The sequence below is a fragment of the Leptinotarsa decemlineata genome, unplaced genomic scaffold, assembly GCF_025532065.1.
Source record: "Leptinotarsa decemlineata unplaced genomic scaffold, Ldec_3_MD MMD2_tig00000251_RagTag_RagTag, whole genome shotgun sequence".
NCBI classification, from domain to species: Eukaryota; Metazoa; Arthropoda; class Insecta; order Coleoptera; family Chrysomelidae; genus Leptinotarsa; species Leptinotarsa decemlineata.
This window is the reverse complement of record NW_027412547.1, coordinates 8,373,253-8,390,719: the sequence shown is the minus strand read 5'-3', so window position 1 is coordinate 8,390,719 and position 17,467 is coordinate 8,373,253. Positions and strand designations below refer to the sequence as shown.

The window sequence follows — 17,467 nt, the reverse complement described above, 5'->3', positions numbered from 1 at the left end:
AGAGTTCTCGAGATATCTTGAATGGCCGCTTATTTTCAATTCGAATAATCCCGTCACTAATAAATGTGTCATAGAAAGTTTATGAATCATCAAAATATGTGATATTTTATTGCTCTGACATATAGGAATTCTTCAAAATATGGTTGCTGGTTACTTAGCAGTAGGTGATTAAGCCATTCAACTTCTTTAGTTTAATAAATGCATACATTTTAAAAGAAAGCGCAGAAGATGACGGAATGTCGAAGCAGTTGGAATCTGAAGTCAACCGCATTGAAATTGAAAAATACTGTTTGGAAACGAAGTGAAAATATCAGAATTGGTGAGTGAAATATTGTTGATTGATATTGTGTGAATGAAAAATTGATTTTGGTAATATCTTCATGGTTAATTTTTCGTAATGGAGTTGGCAAGTAGAGAAAAAGTAGCTGTTGCATTCTTATCAGGATTATTATCAAAAATGTAATAGAAATATGGAGGTTCATAGAAGATTTAGAAGAATTAACATGTATTTTTTTTTTTTATTCGGTCTAGTGATCTATGGTAATCGAAAAAAACATTATAATTGCACCTCCATTCTGGTTCAAAATAGTGTTGAATGCCTAGTTATCGAAGGGCTAGTTAATATTAATTTATTTACAATAATATTTTAAGAACAAATAATCGATCTCAATTTCTGTTCTTCACACCTAAACATATGAAATTGTATTACATTAAGTAATGTAGTCAGGCAAGTATCCAACATGCCTTCTTAGGGGGCGAATTATGCGTACAGTCTTCTTTCAGAGATAACTAACTTTATACTAATTTTCATTATGACTTTGACTTTGAATTCTATCCATATCCCCTATTTTTACTCTATATTAGTTTGTAATATGTGGCCGTGCCCTTTTTCTCAGTCTTACCATCTAGGAATATGCCTGGATCTGTGCCAAATGTAATACAAGAGTTGTTATTCTTAAAAATTCAGCTATCATGTTTGATAGTAAACTTTTATTTATCCATTGATTGGCAAATAGATCAATAACTATATGTGTGTTTGAGTAAATATAATTTTTCAAACCATTTTCAGACAATGGGACCTGAAGAAAAGCTGAAGGATCTTTACCCAGGTCTGAAACGACTAGAAATAGATACCCACCTAGATTTTCAAGATGACAATGAAATACATCTGCTCAGGATTCCTAGGAATGTTGATCCCAAACTATTGCTGAAATTTGACTTCGATATTTATGAAAAAAATAAATTGAAAATAGGAGATGAAAAGTATGTCATTCAACCTACGCCAAGAGAAACAAACTCCACCCTTGTTGTCTCTGGTGAAGGCAAAATAGTAGACCTTAAGAGTAACATCTTAATGAAGAGATATATTAAAAAAAAGCATCCGGTGGTTTTCAAATCAGAAAAACCAGTAATGTCTTTACCAAATAGTAGAAACCGTCATCCACTCTTTGGAACAACTTTTGAAGAGAAAATAGAGCTTGGTGAAGACATAGAAGAAAAGCTGAATAAGGCATTAGAAAACTTAATGAAACGAGATGCGAATTCAATTAAGAAGAAGAAAAAGAAGAAGAATGATGAAGATCACAGCGATGAAGTCATTTTCAGTTTGTTGAATTCTGAAAGCTCTTCTAACCAAAGAAAGCAATCTGTTGAAGGTGTAAATGACGATAGGTCAATATGCTCCTCCAGTAAAAAGAACAAGAAAGCTAAAAAAAGCCTAATTGAAGAAGCCAATATTAAAAGTGAATTATTCACAGAATGCGAAACTGATAGTGGAATCGTTTCTAGTACCAGTAAAAAAAATAAAAAAACTAAGAAAAGTCTCATTGAAGAATCTTTAAGGAGTATCAAAAATGAATTGTTTCCAGACGGTGAAACAGATGGTGAAAATATGTTGGGTTCTGCTAAAAAGAGCAAAAAATCAAAGAAAAGTATTGAAGGGAAATATTTGTCCAATAATAAAAGTGAGATATTTACGGAATATGAAACAGATAACGGTGTAACTCCTACGAAGAAAAAAAAGAATAAAAAATCTGCTTCTGAATTGAATTGTATACCAGCCTCAGAACTTATTAAAGACGAGTATTTGAACAACAGCTTGAATTTTGAGTTAGGCTCCACGAAAAGTCCAACTAAAAAACGGAAGATGAGCAATTCCTTTGCCAGGAATTCTGATTCTGAAGAAGGTGGTATCACTGAGGAGTTTTCAGCAATAACCACAAATGAAGAAAAAAAAATTAAAAAATTTAAACGTAACTCTACCTCTAACGAGATAATTCTGAATGGTTTTAATACTGATGAAGTGAGTCCTTCAAAAAAAATCAAGAAAAAGAAAAAGTATAAAGATTTAACAGGGTAGTATTATTTTGGGTATAGTACACCTTCAAAGTATGCCTTAGTTGTTGATTGTTATCTGTATATAAATGTATAATAGTTGTAATTTTACAGATATGACTCAAAATTATTATGAAGCAGTAATTTTTATGAACGTTTATACTGAATCATCATTTTTGGCTCATTTTTTTTAAATGAATACATTTTTTGTATACTTAGATTTTTTGTCGGAAGGAGCGCTTAATTTAGAATGATGAGATCAAAATGAAAACTTCATAAAAGTAATGAAAACTAAGTTATCAATGCAATTCAAATTATTAAAAATCCTGAAATTATTCAATAAACATCAATAAGTTTTCTCTCTAACGACTTGTTAGGCTGGTACCTTTGTACTTTTAGTTAATTGTTGGTTGGAAATATTTTTTATTGATTTATTTGTTCTGTTTTTATTTACTGACTATGATTTTTGTATTCATCATTTTTAATATTATATGGTTTTAGTAACAAGGTACACATCTATGGTATATTTTTTGGAGAAGGTTGAAGTTTATATTAAATACTTCAAAGTATTCCAGGGAATTATTAGTTCATTCCTCTCATCTTTTGATCTTGACTTTCACTTATAAATTTTGCGAAGTATTGTTGAAGTGCCTGTAAACAAATAGTTTTTCAGTGTTAACTTTTAAAAGGGACAAATACTGAGATCAGGTAAAACGGAACTAGTTTTTTGAAATGATTTTCAAATTCATTAATTGAAAAAATGTGTAGTACTGTTTTTAAGGAGAATAAAAGTAAAGATATTTACATATATTTTTAACAGATGAAATAAAAAATATTGACTAAAATGTGCTTGTTTTTTATTTGATATCAAATTCAAGAACTTTTCAATAATAGTTCAGGTGAAATTGTTTTATGACTAACCCATTATCAGAAAAATTTTTCTAGTCATATTATTTAATATCAAGAAGGATTTCTGGTGATTGGGAAAATTGTTTCCTTGTTTTGGATTAAGAAGGATTATTGCATCTTCAGGGGAATACTTTTTTCCAGAGCCTAGCCATAAAAATGATAGAATGAATTTTGATGAAGGATTTCCCAATCATTCAAAATCAAAAAATCTTTATTTCCGTAGACCTAGGGAAGGCATGGAAAAAGTCACAAGATATACGCTAATATATGAGGAATTTTTTTGCAAAACTTTAGGAGAAAAATTGATTTTAAAATTTCAGTTGATTCTCAATAAGATGATGAGCATCATATTTTTTTTTTACTTGTGTAAGATATTGGTTGGAGCAGATCTCCTGATTGCTGGAATGTAAGTCACAGTTTATTGGAATATCCTAGTCGTTAACCAGAAGTCATCTATTTTTTCCTTTGAGGTTGTCAGTTTATTGAATGAATGTTTCATCTATCTCAACTCAAAAGTATAATATGAAAAAGGAAAGTTTATTTGTTTTGAAATTATAAAACAACAAAAATTAATTACCGTTCAGGGGCAACTTCATTGATTCCAGTGGCGCATTTGCTTTTTCAGCTGCAGGAAAACCCAGAAAAACCTGTAGACCCACATCATCTGAAGATCTTGATCTGCCAATGTCATCTCTCTCATAAAACAAAATGTAGGGGGTCTCCAGAGGCTACAATGAATTCAATAGAGAACACTTATAGAGTGACACGACTTCTTTCAAACTTAAACCAGTCCGTTTTGTCTTTGACCAAGGCGTAATAATGACCAGATTCAACGGCAGTATTGATAAATTAAAGCGATTTCAGACAAAGAAAATGGAAGGAGCTTCTACTCTACAACATGAAACAAGCAGAATTACTTTGATCCTTTTCAAAGAAGTCTTTATTTTGTAAAACATCTATCAAGTTGCATAGTTCAAATGCCTAAATTTCTAAAATAAAACTCATTTCAAAAATTATACTTGTTTCATATTTTTATTACATAATTTCTATTCGCAGTTAGTATGTGACATTACAGAAGTTTCTTGAAATGTGGTTATTTTTTTCTCTGTATTTCATCTACAAAAAGTGGCATTTTTTCAATGGAAGAATTTTACAATCATTCAGTGGCTTTTGCCATATCATTATGTTTGTGAGTATTCCAAAGATATTGACTTGTGGATAAAACTATTCTTACATATATAATACTGGACTACTACTATATTATATACTGGATAATATTTGGAATTTCATGAAAAAATATTCAACATTTATATTATCATTTAGGAATCACACGTTAAAAGGTAAGACCTCGTTAAACCTTCTGAGGATTGTCGTTCGTAGGGGTGCTATAGCTGGGTTAACGGATAAAAGATGTTTTAAACATATTTTTTTTAACAACATAATTTCAATTCAATATCTTGTATTTTCGAAAAGAAAATACAAGATATTGTAGAAAGTTTTGTTTGAGATATTAATGAATTCGAAAATCGCAGGAGACTGTACTTTAAAGTTTGCCCCTCAATCATTTTGAAACGAGCGAGTTATTTTTTATTTACATAAATATGGTTTTGTTTTCAAAATCAAATTTTCAGATCTTGTAATGCTGTATGACTTGAGTAAAGTACTCGATTGTTTTTTCCGTAATTTAATACTTCATAAAATGAAAATGAGTTTAGATATGTATGTATCCCACTTTCCACATACTATTGACATAATCGAAGCAATATGTCGATTTAGGTGACAAAAAACATCTAGGTAATTTAGTGCCTATTTAGAATGGTTTTACACGAGGATCTGTATTGAGGCCTCTCGTCATAATTTTAATTATTGTTCAACTTCCTCAAAAATTTGTCCTTTAAGGAAATGAAATATATATTCGTTGTTGATACGGGATTACCAAAACCTTTAGATGTTCATCTAATAAAATCATTGAAAAAAACAATATACGACTATTACAAAAGCAATGAGATTCCTACAACTGAAATCATAAGGAATAAATTGAATACTTTCGGCCATAACGTGAGCTGCTGTGGAAAAACTCTTCAGAATTGGATAAATAAACTAGAATTTAGATTTAAAATAATAAACAAACGTCAAGCAGTTATGGAAAGCAAAAGAATAGTGGAATTGCGTAACAAATACTTAGAACAAATAACTGAATATGTATAGACAAGAACAACGGCAATTTTTCTATTTGGACGAAACTTGATATGATACTTACGATATAGTGTACGCCTAACATGCCTGCAAACAAAGGATCGCGACTAATCATTGTACATTGCGGAGGAAATAAAGGATGGGTTCCGAATTCTTCGAAATTATGTGGAAAAAAACTTGAACTGCAATGTTGACTATCATAAGAACATAGAAGCTAATATTTTCGAGGAATGGTTTGAAAACACATTGATCCCAAATGTAGATGCGAATATATAGTGTAATAGTTCTTGACAACGCTTCCTCATTCGCGACATCTCATCAAAGTACTGAATAAAAATTCGAGGAAAGATGAAATACAAAGTTTTTTAATGGATATCAATTTGTATTTTGAGGATTTTGAATGATCCTCAATCTCAAGTCTTCCACATTTTCTCACTATGCCAGCGTAAATCCTATTTTTCAATGTCCTCATAGCAAATAATGGACCAATAAGATGATTTGCAAGATCACCAGATCCTAATATTTTCGATTATTTTCTATGGGTGACATTGAAAAATAGGATTTACGCTGGCAGAGATTTATGAAATATGGAAGACTTAAGAAACAGGATTTTGAATGCTTTCGCAACAATGCAGCAAAGAAGTGTATTGAGGGTAATAAATAATATGAAAAAGCGAGTTCAAAAATGTCTCGAAATGGAAGGACTCCAATTCGAACATTTATTGCGCCATTAATTTTTTTTTATATATAAATTACCTCATTTCAATTTTCATTACCATTACCTATATAATCTATTTATTGTAGATATGTTTCAGATAATCATAAAAGGTTTTCTTATTCGAAGTTCATTGTAGAAACCGGTCAGAGTAATGAAAATGTGAAAAAATATGAATAGGTAGATACCTGAAAATGGAAAAAAAACTCTACAGTATATAAGGGAGACGTGAAAGTTGCTATTGTGAGATCAATAAGTAAAATTAACTTTGGAACTTGTAACTGTGCTTATTGAAAACAAACTCTTCAGAGTTAGGCTACATGTTCCTAGTTATAAAATGATTGATTATCTCTGATATTTGGATGCAGTTGACAAACTTTCTGATTTAGCCTTGTTGTCCAAATTGAATAGTCTATTATATATGATGATTGGAATAGTGGATTTAATGGCGTGTAAATTCTCTTGATCACTGAGGCGCCCCCTTGGACTTGGACCGGCCGCTCCGTTCGCCCTATGGCAGGGCCGGCCCTGTGGACGATTTATGTTTTCCGATCGCATGGGCAATAATTCCTAGGAACATCATCACTTCCTTGAACTAATGAAGTGAAAGCTAGAAGTGAAACTTCTGACTTAGAACACTGACACTAGGTACAAAAGCACCACGCCCGATGGAAAATTCAAATGAATCCACGCATAAAACCGTAGTAATTTGGGTGCCATTTCGCTTTAAGTAGGGGCGGCTACGGTTATGTAAAAAAACTCTTTGAATTTGAGATTCAGCCGGGTGCGTGTTGAATAAATATGAATTGTAAGATAAGTATTATCAAGAGATATTTTAACTGAGCGGTATGACACGCGCCACATCAAATAAATAAAGACGGCCCTGCTGTAGACAGTTAAATAGTCTTCCTGTGTTTGTAGTATGTTTATTCTAATATGAATCAAAGTTTGCAAGATATGCCTTCTTAGCTAAGTCATTGGTTAATAAGAGAGATATAATGGATGTGAACTCAGCTCTAGGTAAAACATGATTTTTATTTCAGAAAGTAGGGTAGTAGGGAGAAAGAAATCGTATCGTATTCAATCTAGCAGGTAATTATAATTGTCTGGGCTATTGCTTTCAATTTCATGAGATGAATGGAAAAATATTGTACTAAGAAGATATTCCTATCATATCCTATAATATAATATTGTGGAGCATATATTTTTGAACAATAAAAAATTTGAACATCAGGCATGTGCAGTAAGTGGCAATTGCTGTCAAAATGGCTGGGTTGTGAGTGCACGAGTCGGTGAGTAAAATCAATTATCTATTTAAAAAAATAGATTACAGTTATCGTAGAAGTCAAATTTTCATTTTTATTCAAGTACTTTGGCTTCAGTTGACAAATTACCGCGTGTCATTACATATATTGTGCGATTATATTATTGTTTATGTTTTCAAAAACCCCTCCGCTGGAAAGTAAAAGTGTATTGACGGCGTTGGCGCTAAAGATCAGTGTCGTGTGCTGCCTCATTTTTATTGTGTCAATGGCGTATCGAAAAATCTTGAGGTACCCGTTCATAAATACTAGCATACTGAGGGCGGGAGCTAGGTAGCAGATCGCGTTCAATGGGGGAGGTTTGAACTTTCATTCAATGTTTAATGAATAAAGTACCTATATATAAAAAAGAGAAACTTCTAAAGAACTAACAATTACTAGATTAAACTCAGACGCTAATTTGGTAAGTGAACAATAAATATTACGAGCAGAAATGAGATTTGATTAATGCTCGAAAGAAAAAATTAAACTGGGCTGGACATGAATCAAATTAAAAACAAAATATTACTTATAATAACTAGAATATCGAAGATCATTTAAAAGTGACAAAAAAGTTGTTATTCACTACGTTTCGATGTTGAAAATATCAGCGAAATAAAGTCAAAGGCTGATTTGATAAGTCAAATTTGGAACCTCTGGCGTGAAATGTATCTCTTGAAAAAAATAGCGATATAACACAATAAAGGTCAATAAACAACAAGAAAACACACAACAAAAAAATTCATTTCACCGGCGCGGAGACACAATACGTGAATTCTAATATAAATTAATGTCAATTAACAAAACAAATTGTTTCGATTGTGCCAACTGCCATCTATTCAGCAATTGCACAATTAATTACAGTACAATTACAGTACTCTAAGGAAGTAAACAATAAGGCAGGAAATTGTCAAGAAACTTATTTAAACATAGTTGTTGTTATCTGTGTTTTACGCAATTGTTCGACAATATATTAATAAACGGAATAATTCAACTGAGTGGTACCACCTATTCTAAGACTTGATAGATTCTGACAATACTTTTAACTAATTACAGTTTTCCGTTGAAAAGGAAAATAGTTTCGTACTCTGAGTATAGGTGGCAGAAGTAATATTAAATTGAAGTATAATCTCTCCAAGTTAACTTACTCATGTTACATATTCTGAATTTACGTTCATATTATATATAGTTACTATACAACATTCATGCTAAATTAATGTTTGGTGCCCAAATGCTATGAAGAACGTGTGATATACTAGTTAGTCGATGATTGAGTGTTGACAAGGCATTCTCACAAAACCACAGCTGTGCTGTGAGTAGCTTCATCAAGTTTCTTATTAAAATATGCTTGCCTTGTGCCAGGCTTGCTTGTACGTATAAATAAAAATCTAGTGGTATCGTGTCTGGTGAACGAGGAAGCCACTTAACAGGACCATTTGTAGCAATACATCTGTTTTTTCATTGTTTCTGAATCGACGATGAAGCACATCAAAAAAACAGCGATTATGTAATTTATGATCGGGAAACGAATTGCTGTAGTGTTGAAGTGCTCTTATGTAGTAAACCAAGTAGATTCTAACATATCACATTTTTCTTGATGGGTGTTGAAGTGCTCTTATGCTATTTTTCTAGTAAACCAAGTAGATTCTAACATATCACATTTTTCTTGATGGGAAAACGGCATTTCGAAAAATATTCGACCAGTTATTGAACAGTTGCAATACTTGTTCATGACATACTCAAGAATATTTGACAAATAGTATTGCAACAAAGTTTCAATGCAACTTGATTACTCATAATCATTCTGTTTTATCGAATCAAACACATTTTTTTCCAACCGCATAATATGACGCTCCAGTATTTTCTGTACAAAACTGCACAAAAACGATTTCAATGTAACCATTGAATCAGACATATTTTGATTCATAAAATAAATATGGCTAGTGGAATGGCTTTAAGATGGAAATTATCGTTTTGTAAATTAATACCAAATAGCTCAGTGGTGTCAAGTGAGTGGTATACCTACGGGTTTCTCGAGTTCAAATCCCAGCGCAATTTGTTATTTTTGCTGTTAGTAACAAAATATTGTCATTCGTATAGGTACCAAAATTGGGTGTTTGGATAATCATGAGGTTTTGTTTGCCAAAATCAATGAAATTTTTGTACTAGTGAAATAAATAAATATTTCCACATAAGTCACTCATTTTCATCTTTAGGAAGAAAGGTGATGAGGTGAAGTGGGGTAAATGTGATCTACTTTTTGATTAGTTCAACTTTCATTCATTATTCATTCAGCTAAGAAGTTTGAAAAATTTAAGAAAAAACCATATACTTTTTGAACGGTTTTGTATTCATTGTATATGAGAAAGGTAAATAATGTTCAATGTTGTTAATGTTACATAGTCAGGGCCGTCGCCATGGGGGGATGGGGGGAACCTCCCCCCCTGCTTTTTCGACTTTAGGAAGAAAGGTGATGAGGTGAAGTGGGGTAAATGTGATCTACTTTTTGATTAGTTCAACTTTCATTCATTATTCATTCAGCTAAGAAGTTTGAAAAATTTAAGAAAAAACCATATACTTTTTGAACGGTTTTGTATTCATTGTATATGAGAAAGGTAAATAATGTTCAATGTTGTTAATGTTACATAGTCAGGGCCGTCGCCATGGGGGGATGGGGGGAACCTCCCCCCCTGCTTTTTCGACTTGGGAAAAAGTTGGGAAAAGTTGGGAAATTTTGGGCAGTGAAGATAGAAAAAACTAATAGTAAAAAATGAATGAAAATTAAAAAAATTAAAATGAAAAGAATGGGAGAGGTTATAAGAAAAGGGAAAGAACCGGGAGAAGCTTGGGATTTCCCAACATGCATAACTTGGAGATCCCATACTTTGAAATTCTGAGTTGTTTGAAAACTTCAAAAAAGTTTAATTTCTCCCAAGTAAGAGAACAGTCCTGAACAGTACACAAATTTTGAAGTGACAGTTTTACAAAATTCCCAACTTTTCGCTGTTTTTTCGACTTGGAAAAGTTAGTCTGGGGCGATTGTATAAAAAATAAGCTCTTTTATACACGTTTATACAAAATATGTAAAATTTCAGAAAACAATGTCAGAACAAAGGAAACAAAAAGCGTATACAATTGATCACAAAACATTCTCAGACGCCTTGGAGTTAATGTTGTATATTAAAATTTTCAAAGGAAACTGGAAATTCATACATTCCACGTCTATCAACGATAGGATACATTATAATATACATTATACATTACATTACATACATTATAATACATTAAAATATTGATAAATGAAGAAAGGTTAAAGAGCTTTCTTGCGAGCATATTCGATGTTTTGTGGAACTTTTATACTTAATCTGTGCCGCAGTTTAAACCCCAGAAACCAATCTTCGCGTGGAAGTCCATGCCTGAAATTAGTTTCAATATGATTGGTCTTCACAAAGTTTTCCACGATTTCTAAAACTTCTTTTCATGATAAGCCGTACCCCCACTTCTCCATCGTTTTGAGACCATTGGCTAATCTAACTTCATCAGCAGGAGAAATTGAGGTCGCCTTTAGTTGCTTTTTTGCTCCCCGTTTACCTTTTACACGGGAATGTAGGGTCACATATGGTATTTTGAATGATTTTGCTGCCTTATACATTGATGTTCGGCCTGCTATAACAGACATTGACATTGCAGTATTAAGATCAGCTACTGAATATTTTCCTCCATTTGAAGTTTTTCTTTTGTAGCATCGAACCATTATATCTATAACAAAAAAGCCTGTAAAATTTGGTCTACAGCTATTTTAGTTAACTGTTTGAGTAAATTCAAATACTTATTACAGGAAGTTATACAAACGGGGTAAATGAGAGATATCTGTTTAAAATCTGTTTTTCCGTTAACCAGCTGTCACACCCCTACGAACGACAACCCTCAGAAGTCGAAACTTGTGCGAGCTAAGGATTAACGAGGTCTTACTTCCGTGGTAGGAATCACACGTTATATATATACAGGGTGATTCAAAAGTACTTTGACAAACTTCAGGAGGTGATTACTCACAATATTCTAATGTGAATTGTCCAAATAAATAAATGTCCGGAAATGCTTTGTTTCCAAGATACAGGATATTGAAGTTTTATTTTTATTTTCGTTTTTTTCAAATAACTTCTGAAATACTGAACTTATTTAAATGAAACTTGGTAATAGGAGGTTTTTGAGGTGTCGAATTCGAACCTGATGTTCTTATTGCTCTTACTCGTAGGGGGCGCCACCTATACGTCTTTTTCTTTTTTAAAGATTCTTCTAGCACATTTTTCAGCAAAAAAATCGATTCCTCTATCATATCTTCGTGAATAAGCTACCCTTGTTACTAGTCGCTGTAAGCAACCGTTTTCTAAATATTTGGACTTGAAAACTTCAAGTCGATCATCTGATAATCGATGCATGTTGAAGTTATTACGAATATTTTGCTTTTTTCACAAGAATGCTTTGGAAATGAAGTTTATCAAAGTACTCTTGAATCACCCTGTATATACTATGACACATTTGACCCAACTTGTAATAATACATTTACCCCAATAACAAGATTTCAAGAGGCAAATGTGTTTTACCAACTTGAAGTTACTATTAAGTTTTTATTTGTGTATAACCTATAGGTACCATATATTTTCCCATACTACTATGAACTACAAAGATCATGAAAAGTCCGTTACACAAACGGGGTAAATGTATAACAAAATATTTGAAAAATGAAACAGACACTTATCTGTACTCAATTGAAATTCAAGTTCAGATTTCGACAGCTTCTAGTGGTGGCCCGTTAGACTAGCATATTTCCGGCTACAGCTAATAGGTGGCACAAGCATATTCATTTAAGTAGCGATTTTAAATTCTACTGTCACAATTGCCCCATTATCACACATACCCCACTTCACCCTATGAAATTTGTTGTTTTGAATGTTATAACGAATCGAAATAGGGTGTGCTTGGTCCATGAATTTTCCATCATCATACACTCACAAAACTATCATCTCCTCATTGTGTCTGCTCATAGCACATTATTCTCGGACCCAATGATCACTTACCTCACGGTGTGAGGAGTGATCATTAGTTGATGATGATGGCGTGCCTTAATGAATGTATCGGGGCTTCGGTGACAGTACCCGACCAGCTTACCAGTCGATAATAACAATAATAATTAATTATTTTGTTCGGACAAATGTAGAAAGCTGTTATTCTTGATGCTAGAGTGTGCTATATAGTGCCCTCTCGAATCTATCGGGGCTTTGGGGACAAGGCCCGATCAGCTTCACCTTCGGAAAAAATAATATCGTATACACAATCTAAATGTTGATGAGCATAAGCATGTTGGCGGAAGACAAGATATGTAGATTTATTGTTCCGTGTCTCTTACAAAATTTCAACAAGAGTCAACATTTCGATATTAAACTCGTAATTTGAAAAATAGCCATTTCATTACACAATCTCAGACACGTCTAAAGGAGGCCCTAGACGGTCAATCATTTTAATCAAAAGCTTGAGTCAATCGATTGACTCAAGTGTGATTGACCATGTAGGAACCTGTTTGACGCTTGAAGCGAGGCTTGATGGTGATTGATAGAAAGTTTAAATTACTCAAGCGGTTGAAGGGGGAAGTTGACCGTCTAGGGCAGGGGTCTCCAAACTACGGCCCGCGGGCCAAATCCGGCTCGTCAGTGTCACCAATCCAGCCCGCGATAGCCAATGATTTACTGTCATCAATCTGGCTCGCGACAGCCAATGATTACCTAATTGTTGTTACTATTGCTGTGATAAGTTGAAGAAGAAAACACAGAATGATAATTACTCGGTTTTATTTACTTGCAAGGTAAAACTTAATGACAGAAATGATGACAAAGAAAACTTAACTTAAGTATCTAAGTTTAAGCATATTAATAACTAACAAATAATTGAAATGAATCACAGTAAAACAAAAACACTAATGAGATTTATGTAATTGTGATTTTCCACCGACAATACTTTGTAGTTGTGAATCAATTTTACTTGTACCAATTATCAAAAGAGATTTGAGATGCTCATCGGTTAATTGAGATCTGTAAACATTCTTTGTGTACTTCATCTTGGAAAATGTTTTCTCACACAAGTAAGTAGTACCAAAAACAGAAAACAACCCACGAGCAAATTTATGCAAATTATCAAATTGTTCCAGTGGAAGACTCTTATAAAATTCCAACAGAGATGAATTTTGATATCTGTTCTTAAGCATATCACTACACCCTAAATCAATAATTTCCATTTGGACTTCCAGAGCCAGGGTTTCAATGTCAGAATCAAAAGGATTTTGAAAAAGCTTAATTTCATTCACAATGACATCAAAATCTGAAAAACGAGTATCAAAATTTATCTTCAAAGCACTCAAAGTTTCGATTGCAAAATTGACGGGAAATTCAGTCTCTGTGGTGTGGTTGAATATTTCACATGTTTCAAAATGTGTGAAACATTTTTACGTAATTGCGATTGAAATAGTATTATTTTCTGCCTGAAGGATTTGATATTGGTGTATAAATCAGGGAGAAGATGATTTTCTCCTTGCAATCTCAAATTCAGTTCGTTCATATGATTTGTCAAATCGACATAGAAGGCTAACTTCCACATCCATTCACTATTTTCTGAATCGGCAAAAGGGCGCTGCTTCTCATTTAACAAAGTTTCGATCTCTGCTCGAAGTTCAAAAATGTGCTTAAGGACTTTTCTGCAACTAAGCCAGCGTACGGCAGTATGATACGGTAAATCATTTTCTCCAATCTGTTGAATGAACTCGCGGAATTGTCGGTGATTCAGCTCAGTGGATCTGATGAAGTTAACAACTGATATGACTGGTTTTAGAACTTCAGACATATCCAAATATTTTCCGCACAAGGACTGTTGATGAATGATACAATGTAAGACTAATAGTTTTGAACCACCATCATTTTCTACAGCCTTCGACACAAGTGCAACCACTCCTTTATTTTTATCATACATATTTTTACCTCCATCAGTTGTTATAGATTTCAAATTTCTCCATCGAAGGTTCTTTTTATTAATGGCATTTTCAACTCCCTTAAAAATATCTGCCCCAGTTGTCGTGCCGTGAATACTATCAATATCAAGAAGTTCTTCATACACTTCATAGCTTTTATCTACTCCACGAATGAAAATCAAAACCTGAGCAGTATCTGACACATCCGTTGACTCATCCAATGCTAGAGAAAACCTCTCATGATGTCCATTTTTGTCAGACAGTTGAGATGATATATTTTCTGCGATGTCTTGCACCCTCCGAGCCACGGTGTTTGCTGACAAACTGACACTTTTAAATAAATTTACCTTTTCGGGGCATATTTCTTCGGCTACTGCAATCAAGCATTCTTTTATCATTTCTCCATCGGTGAATGGTTTGCCACGTTTTCCGATTTCAAGAGCCACACGAAAACTGGCGCGAGTTGCCGACTCTTCTTCAGTATTCGCTTTGGTAAACAAAGATTGCTGCGATTTGAGTCCGCGTTTCAAAGCTTCAAATTTTTCCTTTCGCAAACTTCCTGTATACTTGGAGTAACTTTGAAGATGTTTCGATTTATAGTGTCGTTTAATGTTATTATAGTCTTTGAGAACAACTATGGTTTCATTACAAATTAAACATAGCGCCTTATTACTGGACTCAATCACAAAATACTGAAAGTTCCATTTTTCTTGAAACGTTCTGCATTCACTGTCGATTTTTCGCTTCTTTTCCATACTAACAAATCACACATAAAAACAATAAGTCAAATCAAAATACTTTTATTGACGAGTGTTACTTTATTTCACAATAGACAGTCTCGCTTCCTTCGCCTTTCCTACGCAGACTAACTCGCAGTTGCGTCGCTACTACACAATATACACAATAATAATTGAAATGCAAAGAAAGCGTAAATTTGCTTAGGTCACGCACTTAAGGGCAGAAATTGGCCCTTGGAACAAACTGAAAAAATCATTATGGCCCGAAGGCTTCAAAATTTGGAGACCCCTAGTCTTGGGCAATTTTTGTCAAGCATTGCGTCAGTCACTAGGTAGAAACCATGACGTCCGCTACGGAAAGTGAGCTTCCCGCAAACTCTGAGCGGGATGTCATTAACCTGTTGATTGAATTATATCGCAACAGAAATGCCTTAGGTGAGGACAATTTGTAAAATATTTACACAACAAAATAAATCATGAAGAAACTAACAATAGAAGTTAAAGAAAAATGTGTATTTCAATATCGATGAAAAGACAATTCGAATTTGTAAATTAAGATATAAGAATCAAAGGTATGTTTGGTTTTTTTCTAATTCCACTATTAACCTATCTACGAGGTCTGTTCAAAAAATGAGGTGAATATTCAAATTTAGAGGGCTACGTATATTCGATTAGCGTTGGTATACTAGTCTCGAACAAATGTTCACAGTTTCAGCTGTTTAGCATGTTTGGTTTGTTGGTGAGAGGCATACAAGTTTGAAGAGGATGAAAGAATTTGCATCAAATTTTGTGAAAAAAATTAATCAAGTGCGCAAAAACCTTTGAAATGTTGACAGTGGCGAGTCAGAACAATAAACACGCCAAGTTCGATCAAATTCGATTACCGTGGCGTAGTGCACCAGTTCTTGCAACATGGTCGTACGGTCAATAAGAAGTAGGGGAACGCAGAGTAATGAGAGCGGTTGGAAAATGGGAGCTATGGTGATTGAACGGAATGCAGGCACATTTGCGCGATCGTAAGCACTCGGCTGCTTCCGTCAACTATCTACAAACTTCGCCTGACGCCCTCGAACCGTTGGTACCATTTGTTTAGTCACTAGGAACGTTTGTGTGTTTTTCGCTCCACGCTTACAAGAAATTGCCGATTGCCAGCATCAAGGTAAGCATGAAATTATATTCTTATTTTATTGTATTTATACTTCTTATATCCCTAGATTCGTTTACTAACAAGTCCAATTAGTTAAATTGTGATTGAGAATATAATTACATATTTATGTTATTACTTTTCAAAATGGTGGTCAGCGGCTAATGGTAGCCTAGCTAGGCTCTCATAAATCGACATAGCTCCCATTACCCCACTTAGTCATTTAAGAAACAATGCCTTGTTTTTATTTGTTTTACATGCCACGTAAAAGAGCTCGGACAACCACAAAAGCGTCTTGGACAGTGGATTCATTAGAAAATGCGATACCTGTTCTCAAAAGAGGAGTTATATCGGTGTACAAAGTATCTCAACAGACTGGCATTCCTTACAGCACTCTAAAGAAGATATACGATTTAGCGAAAGCTGATGATAGTAACTACAAAAATTCTCCTAAGCTGGGAAGAGGTACTGTATTTAATGTTGCCCAAGAAGAAATACTAGCTAACCATCTTCGGACTATGCCAAATACGTTTTATGGTTTGACAAGAAACAGTTTCGTAAAGTATGTTACAGTGTAGCTGAACAACTAGGTATTGAGGAACGGTTTAACCAAGTCAATCAAACTGCAGGAAAAGATTGGCTGGCTGGATTTATGCAGCGTCATCCAGATTTGGGTATTAGAAAGCCTGAAACCATCAGTATCAACTGAATCATCGGATTTAACGAGACTGAGATAACGCATTTTTTCAATAATTTGGAGATATTGATGAAACAACATAACTTGGAGCCTCAAATAATTTACAATGTAGACAAGACCGTCCAGGAGACTGAAAAAATTATAGCTCCCAAAGGACAAAAATGCGTCGGATCTGTAACATCATGGGAAAGTGGTAAGACAGTCACAGTAATATGTGCTATGAGTGCGTCTGGATCTTTCGTTCCTACGCTTTTTATATTTTTCCATCACTCACTCACCACAGCTGGAAAAAGATGGACCAGTGGGAGCCGTTTACACATTTTCACATAATGGCTGGACTAACGAACAGATATTTGTTGTATGGCTTCGTCATTTTATTAAATACACCAAACCTGCTGCTGAAACACCCGTATTGCTAA

The 17,467-nt window shown here is 33.8% G+C and overlaps 1 protein-coding gene across 1 annotated transcript; it reads left to right on the top strand.

Moving 5' to 3' along the window:
* The first annotated feature begins 157 nt into the window (after positions 1 to 157).
* LOC111511079 (uncharacterized) lies at positions 158 to 2,903 on the top strand. The gene is made up of 2 exons (XM_023167082.2): positions 158 to 319; positions 1,070 to 2,903. The coding sequence occupies exon 2, from the start codon at positions 1,073 to 1,075 to the stop codon at positions 2,357 to 2,359; it is 1,287 nt and encodes a 428-aa protein (XP_023022850.2). The 5' UTR covers positions 158 to 319; positions 1,070 to 1,072; the 3' UTR covers positions 2,360 to 2,903.
* Positions 2,904 to 17,467: the final 14,564 nt, after the last annotated feature.